The 11,429-nt window shown below is 34.2% G+C and overlaps 1 protein-coding gene across 1 annotated transcript in view; it reads left to right on the forward strand.

The window, feature by feature from the left end:
* The window catches only part of NUP58 (nucleoporin 58), a 44,173-nt gene extending 34,122 nt beyond the window's left edge, over positions 1-10,051 (forward strand). The window contains exons 14-16 of the mRNA XM_049778349.1: positions 5,044-5,142; positions 6,489-6,584; positions 8,000-10,051. Of these exons, the coding sequence (XP_049634306.1) occupies positions 5,044-5,142; positions 6,489-6,584; positions 8,000-8,169 (365 nt within the window). The 3' untranslated portion in view covers positions 8,170-10,051. The remainder of the gene's footprint in view (positions 1-5,043; positions 5,143-6,488; positions 6,585-7,999) is intronic.
* Positions 10,052-11,429: the final 1,378 nt, after the last annotated feature.

Here is an 11,429-nt window from a genome sequence, read left to right on the forward strand (position 1 = left end):
CCTGGTTATGCTCTCAGCAATTGCTTCTGGCTTGGGGGACCATATGGGATGCAAGGGATCCAACTGCGGTCCATCCTAGGTCAGCTTTGTGCAGGGCAATTGCCCTACCACTGCGCCACTGCTCCAGTCCCACCCAAAAAATTTTCATTTTTGAAAAATTCTAAGGATTCTTTAAATTACAGTACAAAAAGTGAACATCACACATACCTAGATTATATCCAGAATGCCTCAAATTAGGGAAGACTTCTTGGTTTTCACTAATGGCCACTTGAAATTATTTTCTGTGGGCTTAGGGAAATGGCTCCAGAGTCAGAAATGTGCATGCCTTGCCTGCACGCCAGGGACCACAGTTCAATTTCTGGTGCCACATGGTCCCCCCTAAAGCACTTTCAGATCAGCTTTGAACTGTCTGGCCTGGTTAGTCAAGGATTGCCAGGTGTAGCCCTGGAGCACTGCTTAGGAGACGCCCTCTACTTCCCACCTCCACCAAGAAAAAATTGTTCTTCACATTTGGAATTGATGGACTCAGCTCATCATCAGTTAGAGGTTGGTGATGGATTTATACCAAATCCTTCACATTCCGTGACTGGGCCCATGTAAATGGGAGCTCACATAAGATTATAGAAGTCATTATATCTTCAGTGATCATTATTAACGAGCTGATTATAAAATGAGAAAATTCCATTGTTTATCAATTATATCTGTCGTGCAGCTAAATTAGAAAAAACCCACCTGTTAGAGTTATTTGCACTTTTTTTTTTTAAAAAACTTCCGAGGGTCATCTAGAGAGATTTGTAGGTTTTCACTCATATTTTGGACTTACTGACTTATATATTTTCATTCTATTAATTGCCTACTATGTGCTAGCTTTGAAAGATAGAGAAGTATTCATAGAAAGAAGAGATTTATTTTCTGGTGATGGTGAAGAGTATTCACTTAATTTAGTATAGTCATCTTGAGCTTTTTGTGCTCATGTACTTTAATTTTGTCTGAGACTCTTGCCAGTCTTTGGAGAAACTCCTTTCTATGTTCTGTGCTATTTTAAAGACATTATAAGGGCTTCCTTTTTGTTGTTTTTATTTTTGTTTTTGTTTTGTTTGGGGGCCACACCTTGCAGTGCTCAGAGGTTACTCCTGGCAGGCTCGGGGGACCATATAGGATGCTGGGAATCAAACCCAGGTCATCCACTTGCTCGGCAAACACCCTACCCTCTGTGCTAGCACTCTGGCCCTGTATAAGGGCTTTCTTATTAGGTGACAGAAGTTATAATTTCTACAGTATTTTCATTTTAAGTGGTATAAATTTTTAGAACTGAAAGTTCGATAGTTTTCATTTTTCCTTTTCTCTTTTGTTTCCTTAAATAAAAGACATACCTTACTTCCAGGCACATTAGGTCATTATGCTTTTATAATGCAGAATGTTCAGTTAGTCACATCTCATCCCAGGATGAAAATACATGTGCTTTGGTAGAGACAGGTGTAGTAATTTTATGAGTTAGAACCCATTTAAAAGTGTCCCTACTTATTACATTGTGCTTTGTATTTAGCAGCTGGTTCTTATGTCCTGTAACTTTGTGATCTTGTTTTAGTACCAGTTTTTGTAAATGAAATTTTGGGATGAAATACTTTTAAGTGCTGGTTTGGTTTTTTTTCCCCAAGATGATCTTAAAGGCCATCAACATGAAAGTAATTAGTTTGTGCTCTGTTTTTTTGTCAGTTTGGCCCTTGTAAGATTTGAGTTGATAGGTTCTCTGCTTTTATTTGCATGTAATTCCTGACTTAATTAACGAAAACAAAAACACATTTTTCTGTTACATTCAAAGGTGGTTCATTTGCTTATTTGGGTTGGGTTTGGGGGCCACACCAAGCTGTGCTCAGGGCTTAATCCTGGCTCTGTGCTCAGGGATCACTCCTGGTAGTGCTCAGGGGGGACCATATAGGGTGCCAGGGATCGAATTCAGGTTCACCATGTGCAAGGCAAGCACCCTACCTTATGTATTATGTACCATTGTTCCAGCCTAAAGGTGGTTCCTTTGTAGTCTTGGAAATAGGGAAGTATGGTCTTAATGATTTCCTGGTCATAAAAAATATATATGATTTTTTTTAGACCTTTGTGATACATGCTTATTGGTTCTAAAAAGCTAAAAAGAATTGAAGAACCAGCAAGCTATTTAATATGTGAAATGAGCATCAGTTCATATCAGTAGATCTTGAATACTTGTCCACCAGTGTTTCTTGAAGCCTTTTAGAAAGTTGAAGACATTTTTATTCGGCTTTCAAGTATAATTTTGATTTAGTATGCTTTGAAGTTAAACATACTGGGATTTTAGTTTTGTTGCATTTTGACTGTTAAAAGTTATTGATGTTTACATAGTCAAACTTTTCTCTTATGATTCAGGCTGCTGTTTTTAAGAAGAACTAAGACATTTTGTTAGGAATTGCTATTTTCTAACTTCTAGTATAGGTTTGGAGAATTAAAGTGTTATTAAATAGGCAATTTTCAGTGTTTAACTTTACTTTCTTGTGGGTTTGTGATTTCATTGTATTTAATAACCAAAGGAACATCCCCCATTAAATCAGTAAAAAATTTCAAATTGGGGAAAAGGAGTTTTTTTTGTCTTCGAAGCAAAATTATTTTAAAAATAGGACCTAGAAATAGTCATATTAATTATATTAAATATTTTGAGTGGCCATTGTAAATTATTAAAATTTAGCACTTTATTCCTTTTCCTGTGATTGCAGTTTTACTTTTAAGAAAGTGGAATTTACTCTGAAAAAATGAGTTATAGTGCTAATCTCAATTTTGTTGTGTGTGGGTATATTAAGTATATTATTTGGTAACTTGTACAATGTTACTCTACATGAAGATTTCACTTTGGGCAATCATTAGAATATATTACTACAAAAACTTGGTTTTACTTATTAAATTGAGAGCCTTTCATTGAATGAAATATTCAGAATTTGGAACACGTTTTGAGTTGTTTACTTAACTTCCAGAAAGGTTTAGATTCTGTGTTCTAATAGTGAAATTATATGGTGGCCAAAGTATAATATAATGCTAATACTTTGGCATGAGATATATTTATCATGAGTTTTTACTATTAAAAATGTTCTACATTTTACCTACTAGTTTTATAAAGAATGCTGCCTTCAGAATTTGTGTGAAGGTACAAAGCTCAAAATATGTACCTATTGTGCAATGGAAAGTCTTGTCATTGTTAGAATTCTTGATTAAATGTGTCCTAAATATTGATGATTGGAGTTGCTCTTAAAAACAGATCCAGACAACAATCAGTATGTTGTTTGAGTAACACAGATAGAGCTGAGGGCTGTGGTGTGCATATTCTTTAAGGTCTTCCACCAGCAGTGCCTCTTGTTATCATGTGACACTTTAGTCTCTCAGTGTGAAAGAAACTAGACATGTGTTTTTTACATATTTTTGTTAGAAGTAAGAAAGCTTTTCATTCCCCCCCCCCAAATCTGGTTAAATTTTCAAATGGCTGCTAAGCTGTAATTTTATTCTTAATTGGATCAGACTGGATATAAAGTCTATTATTTTTTTTTGGGGGGGGATCACATTTGGCTGTGCTCAGAGGTAACTCCTGTCTCTGCACTCAGGAATTATTCCTGGCAGGTTTGGGAGACCCTCTGGGATGGCAGGGATTGAATTTGGATTGGCCATGTGCAAGACAAGTGTATGCTACCCATTGTACTATCTCTCTGGCCCTGATAAAGGTTGAAGTCTTTTTAAAATTCATTTTTTAGTAGTAGTTTAGGAACTTTGGCTGCTGTTAGTTTTTATTCTTTATTTTCTGGATTGAAGTTATTTCAATAGACTAGTTTCTGTCCTAGTGTAGCAAAATGTGGTTCTACAGTATTCTTTTTTTTCACACTATCTTTTCAATATACAAACCTCATTCTTTATTGAATAACTTGAAATGCTTTTTTTTGGAAAAGTTTAAATTTCAGTCTGTATCACTTTGACAGTTTCCTCATGAGATGCACTGATCATTGTGCTTAAAAAAGACAAGACTGAAGATTGTACTATGAAATTAGTGAATAATTTTCATAAATTATTGAGAGATTTTTAGATTTTTGTATTCTTACTTTTTAAAAGCATAGTCTAAAAGAGAGGCTAGAAGTTTGATGCTATTCTTGCCAAACAAACTCAGCCACGTTCTGTAAGGTGATAAATGGGAAAGAGAATGGTGATTGATCTTTTCGCATCCGAGTACATTTTTCCAAAGTGTTGGAAATAAACTTCTGAATTGAAATCTTGAATGTATTGAAGCTGTCAAGGTCCACAGTGGTGCCTTTGTAAATGTTCATTATCGTATTTAATCAGGTGGTAAGTGGTGTAATGTAGCACAGCTTAGTAGAACTCAGTTACCACTTCTTGTGAACAAGTTGGAATTGTCATGTTACGATGTAATTGATTTGCTTTAAAATGACCAATAAATTTAATAAAATAAAACATTGTCTTGTTTTTTATCTACATATTTTATAGATGATCCTTCTTAAAAGAAACCTTGCCTAGTTTTTTTTCGTTACTTATAAGTAACATGATAGTTTGATAATGTTAGAGTCAAGTCTCTTGATCTGTTGAGACTTTACTCTAATGGTGATGAGCTTGTTCTTTTAAAAAAGTTAAATTTTTTATTGATTATACCAATATTTTTGCTAGAAAACAAGTGGGGAGATCTAAAATCATTTTAGAAGCAAAACAAGAAGCACTATAACTTACAAATACAATAAAGATTTCAAATTTATTTTAAATTTGAGGGTAAAACTTAAAGTTTTCAGTGAAATGAACCTTTTTTAATTATCCAGAACTGAAGAAGTAAAAAAAAAATTTTTTTTTTATAGTTAAATCAGTTGCAACAGATAAATTAGACTTGGGAGAAACCCTGAAAACAAAGTTTTAACAATTAAGAGTTTGTAAAAGTAATCACTGTTTATCTTTAAAATAATTTCATAAAAAACTTTAATCTTGAAAGAGTAAGGCAAATTTGTTTTTTCCCCCATTTTCCCCCTTCTATACCAGGGCCACAGCCATCTCTGGGAGTTAGTTTTGGAACGCCTTTCGGCTCAGGTATTGGCACTGGCTTGCAATCAAGTGGCTTAGGTTCTTCGAACCTTGGAGGTACACTTTAATTTTTCTAATATTGCATTGGTCTCTTATACATTTAATTTGACACAAGCCTGTAACAAATTTCTAAGAAGTTCCTGCTGTTTTGGAAGTTAAGGTTCCAGCTTGCCTAAAGGATTCTCCAAACAAGTTTTCTTAGATTTAGAACTTGAAATCATTTTATTTATTTTTTAACAGTAAATCTTAAAGTTAAATGGTAGGGATGTTTCTATTTATAAAACTATATGCTAAAATATGAGCTTGAAAGTTCCTTAGCGTAATATAACATTTTAAAATTAGTAGTGTTAATAGCACTTTTGAGGCCATGCTAATTCTGAATATACCTTTTCAATCATCTTTTTAAAAATAAACACTTTAAATGGGGGCCTTAATTTCATTATAAATAGCTTGACTTAGTTCATTCTGAGTCTGTTTGCATTATGCGTAGATGTATATATAAGCAATCTATTTTAATAGTTTCCTAAATTAATACTAATAAGCAAGGGAAGTCTTCTACAAAAACATCCTAAATACAAAGGCATGCACAATTCTATAGAAGTTGCTTGTATTGTGACAAGTGCACTGTCAAATAATGAATGTGGGTCCCCTATTAAATTATCTTAATCATTGTAAGAAGGGAAGCCTCTGTATTATTTTACTTCATAGACTAGACTTGATTAATTTGAAATAGGGTAGACAATATAATTCCTATCACCTATAATTCAGCTTCCATCCTCTTAAGAGTTTATTATTTCTTATGTAAATACAATAAAAATCTTAATAACCAAAATTTCCTTATATATTTCATATGCTTTAAAAAAAAAACTGTGACAGTACTGTTACAAAGAAAAAAGTATGTTTCTACCCCAGAAACAACAAAAATACTGTTGCATTTGGTTAGTACTACTAAAGGTGTTTAGCGCATTGAGTAAAGTGATCCATAATGATGTAGTTAGGCCATTTTTCATTGGTAAAAAGCAGAGTTAAATTAACTTGTACTTGATGTTTAAATTGTGCATTTATTTAATAAATAATATTTAAATATGCTTATTATGAATTTAGCACGCCTCCCCCTGTTGTGTATGCCTATTTAGCTAAAATTGTAATCCAGTGGTTGCCAAATTTTAGTCTCATTTGGGAGGGTTGTTATGGCCTTGTTCCTTAAAACTTACTAATGGGTCATAAACACCATCCAACTAGATAAAAATATCTTCAGATTTAATTGGTCTTCAGAAAGGCTAGAATTTCCATAAGGCCATGTTTCTCAGTTCTATATTGTGAAACTTAAAATGATTTTAGTTGTCAGTGTCCTTTACCTTGTTTTACATACCATTGTATATTTCTCTATCACCCTCCACTAGGATTTGGAACTAGCTCTGGTTTTGGATGCAGCACCACAGGGGCCTCTACATTTGGATTTGGAACAACAAATAAATCCTCAGGAAGTCTTAGTGCAGGTTTGTGTATTTCTGCCTGGATTTCAGGCAAATTTAAAGGTGCAAATTAATTTATTTCCACTTTTTAAAAAGGATCCCTGAAGCAGTGTTTATTCCTGAATGAAGCATGCAAGCTGAACTAATTATATAGCTTTACCTCCCTTAAATGTTAAATTTAAAGGTCAGGTATGTAAAACATTTCTAACATAACATTAGTTTGGTAAACTAAATTAATATATGCAGTATTCACTAAGTAGTAGAAATTCTTTTGAACCCAAAGACTAGTTTCATAATTAAACATTTCTGTTACTATAAAAACTAGTAAGTCCATCGTCATAAAATTTAACCCAGTTTTTATTCTTTTATCTAGAATACACTTAAGAGAAATGTATTCATTTGTTTGGTTTTAAGACCACTAGTCTATTAAATGATTGACATCTTTATTCATTTTTGAGTCTTTTTGCATTTTATCTATATTTGAAAATGCTTGTTTTAGTGTGCAGTGCTTTAGTGAGAAATAACTGTGTCTGAATTACTGACAGTTACTGATTTTTTTTTTTAAGTTTTATCTTTTGATTCACACCCGGTGGACCTCAGGGGTTACGCCTGGTTCTGTGCTCAGAAATCGCTCCTAGCAGGCTCTGGGGACCATATGGGATGCCAGGAACCGAATCAGGGTCCATCTCTAGCCCTCTTGATTAGATTGTATTTTAAGTGAGAGCAGAGCATTGAAGGAAATTTTACTTAAGATTAAGCAGTGTTTGATATTAAATAGTGTTTAAGATTAGTAGTTCCATCAGTAGCGTTTGCCTTGCAAGCAGCCGATCCAGACCAAAGGTGGTTGGTTCGAAGACTGGTGTCCCATATGGTCCCCATGCCTGCCAGGAGCTATTTCTGAGCAGACAGCCAGAAGTAACCCCTGAACACTGCTGGGTGTGGCCCAAAAACCAAAAACCAAAAAAAAAAAGAAAATCAAAACAGCAGGCATTATTCTTTGTTTTCATTGTATTGAAAATGATGGGTAGAGGCTGTAATGGGGAGGACTTACAATTGCCAACATGGGTCTGAAGGTTGTAAAAGTTTCTTAAATGTTGATAGATTTGAGGAATTAAGAGAACCGCCACCACAGCAGATTTAATTAATAGTCTTCAGCAGTTTGAAGTTCTGATTGTTATTCAGATTTAACCTATCTCTTTTGTCCTGTTATCACTGAACTTCTATTTCTAAAGGTGCCATTGAGTTGTTCAGCTAGATTATTGTCCTTATTAAGTTCAGGGCTTTATGTTATTTGCTATTTATTATAGATTATATATTAGAGTTAAAAACTTAGGTTCATATTTTTTATATGTTTTGGGTTCTTTGTTGGTTGGGTTTTTTGTTTGTTTTGTTGTTGTTGATTTAACTTCTGATATGAATATTTTCTTCCCAAACATAAGGCTTTGGCAGCTCAAGTACATCTGGGTTTAACTTCAGCAATCCTGGCATCACGGCATCTGCTGGTTTGACATTTGGGGTGTCCAATCCTGCCTCTGCAGGTTTTGGAACAGGAGGAACACCCATTCAATTGAAGAAACCTCCAGCTGGAAACAAAAGAGGAAAAAGATAGACATATGGGTTGATATTCAGAAAATCCATAGCAGCATGTCATTCTGAGTCTATTTTTCTAAAATTGATGCAATAGTGAAATTGCGTTCCAGGCAAAGTTTTGATATTGTCCCCTACTCTGGAATCTGAGCTTTATTGTTTGCCACGCTAAACATCTTTTTGTGTGTGTGTGAATTTAAAACCTAGTTGTGTACTATTTGTTATTTTCCATTGTAAAAAATGTTACATTACTGATTGATAAAATTGTTTAATCTAACTGTTAATAATTGTTTTGTTGAAAAAGTTTACATTATGTGAATATATGCACATGTTTCGTATACCGATGGTGTGAACTCTAGGGCCTATACTAGAATCATTTTTTTCCTTGTAAAGGCCTTTTGAACTACACTGCAGGGCATCTTGTGAATGAATATGTAAGTCTATAAAATGTTCTGCACACAATTGTGTGCGTATAGAATATATATTTACAAATCTACAATTGTTGCCTCAAGACTGTTTCCCTTTTCTAAGGGTATTCCATTTTTCACCTTTTGAGCTTCGAATCCTCAGTGCTTGTAATATAATGAGCTAGAGGTACCAGGTCATTGCAGTTGACTTTGCTGCTAGAGTAAAGTATTTGACCAACTGAACTTCATTACCACTAGATTTCCCCTTTTTTATTTCCACCTCAATCTTCGCAGCTACTCCAAATGATAAATGCTGCAAAACTCAATAGATTTATAACAACTTTTTATTCTGTATATCCTCATATTATGTATATGAGATGTTTTTGCATATTAGAGATGGACCTTTAAGAGCATATTTGAACTCCAGACTAATGTTCTGGGGGCAAAGAGCTATTAAGCCAAATTGATTCTATGCAGGTAAAGGATGCACTATTAATTCAGTGGAAACTTTTCTAACTGTTCCAATACAGAGTTCTTTCTTATAGGGCTATTAATAGTGACACCAAATGGAGTGGCTTATTAGCCTCTTAATGCTTAAGTAAGTGCTTAATTTGGAATAGAGAAACAATATATTTTAAGAAAAAGTAGTATTCTTTGTAGCAACTATAACCTATCCCATTTCACACAGAACAGAGCTCCAGGTAATAACACATAGGCATGCCAGATTATATCTGTGTGGTATTTGTCTGTATTACTGTTAGTGACATAGAGTGGGTGGGAAAATGAGCCTTTGGACAGAGAGCTGCCTTAGCCATGGTTTGGGACAGAAACTTTAAACAGGTAGACCTATTTATCTGAAAAAGTACAGTTTTCAGATGAGATTGTGAGCATGGAATTTCATTGAAAATAGTTAAAACATTTTATATAAAGTTTTGTACATGATGTGCATCAAGTAGATATTTTTCACCAAGGCACCCTTTCTTCTAAAATAGATGTTATATTTATTTGCACACACATATTTTAGTATAATGTTAATTGGGTTTGATTATAAAAGTGTCATCAAATTACTATATTTACCTATGATTGGCTTTTTGGAGTTGAAACTTTTGCATCCCGATGATGCATTAAAATGAGGAAAATGCTTTGTTTCTGAGCACTAAACCTTTTTAATTTTTGCATATTTCAATACTGTAATCCCCACATGCAGATTTCAAGGGAGGATAGGAAGATGTGTGCTTTCTGTTGTGAGCGTGTTTACGTGCCAGAATGAAATACTCAATGACCATAAACTCTTTTTAAAAAATGTAATTGCTTTGTGCCACAGAAATGAGTATTTTTGTTTTTCTTTATATATTTTACATTCACTATGCTAAAACACTGAAAGTCTGTAATAGCAGTTTGTGATAGGAGTGTAAGTGTTTTGTCATTGTCTGTTGTCTTCACTTTGTTCAGGGTGTATCATTATGTAAACAATAAATTGTGACTGTTGAATTGTTATAGGTGTCAGCTATTTTTGATATGAAATCTTCCAATTATTACTCTTATTCTTGTTGGTTAGTGTTTTAATTTCAATTCTTATTTACATCTTCCTTTGTCTTAAAACCACAGAAACATTTTCAGTTCTATGGAATAAAAGTATCCCCTTGGACCCCTAGTTTAGTATTAGTTTCTTTGCCAGTTTCACTTTTGTGAATCTTTAAAATGCACTTTTTAGGGACTAGAGTGGTGGCACAAGCAGTAGGTTGTTTGCCTTGCACATGGCTAACCTAGGATGGACCTACGTTCATCCCATATGGTCCCCCAAGCCAGCAGCGATTTCTGAGCACGTAGCCAGGAGAAAACCCTGAGTGTCACCGAGTGTGGCTCAAAAAAAAAAGCCCTTTTTGATATGTGTACAGATGTTTGTTTTTTTGTTTTGTTTTCACTTTTATTATATTTGATTTTGGGTTGATGCCACAGTCCAGCAGTGCTCAGGGCTTACTCCTAGCTCTATTTATAGTAGAGCTCAGATACCACTAGGTTTGTATAGGACCAGTGAGATCATGTACAGTACCAGGGATTAAACGTGGACATGGAAATTAAATACCTTATTCATTGTACTTTGGTGCCTGATTTTTTTTTTCTTAAATGTTTTGAAAATCTATTCTGTGAGTTTAATTTTTTTTTCATTCCCCTAATTAGGTCAATTCACTTGATTTACTTTTTATATATAGTTGCACCAGATAGGTGTAGGTGTTCAGTGATTTGTTGCAACTACTTCATGTTGGACAGTTTCTTTATAGTGTTTCAGGTTTACAGGAACAACTGCAATGAGTATGCTTTTTAGATATTTCATATTTGCTTCTTTGGGATTCTAGAAAAGGAATTGGTAAAATGATACAGATAAAAATTTCTTCCAAAGATGCTACGCAGATATATAACATAGTAGCTTATGAGTACCCATTTCCTCACTTTGTAACCCCAGATGTTATAATATCTGAGAGGCTTTACTTTTGAATATATTAGTTATTTATATATCATTGTAAATATTCTTTTTCCTATTTTCATCCAGTTATTTAGGAGGATTTTTTCCTTATGATTCACAGGAGCTCTATACATTAAGACTATTAAAATTTTTTTTGGTCTGTTGTTAAAATAGATTAGATTAGATTTTTTTTCATGAACTTATGTGGTTGTTTTGATTTTGGGGGGCCACACTCAGTGATGCTCAGGGGTTAGGGTTACTAGTTCTACCCTCAGGAATTACTCTTGGTGGTACTTTACTCTTGGGGACTATATGGGATGCTGGGATAGAACTTGGGTGTTGGCAATGAGTGAGGCAAGTGCCTTGCCCCTACCTGTTGTACTCTCTCCAGCCCCAAACTTGTGCAGTCTT

The sequence above is a fragment of the Suncus etruscus genome, chromosome 8 (genome assembly GCF_024139225.1).
Source record: "Suncus etruscus isolate mSunEtr1 chromosome 8, mSunEtr1.pri.cur, whole genome shotgun sequence".
NCBI lineage: Eukaryota > Metazoa > Chordata > Mammalia > Eulipotyphla > Soricidae > Suncus > Suncus etruscus.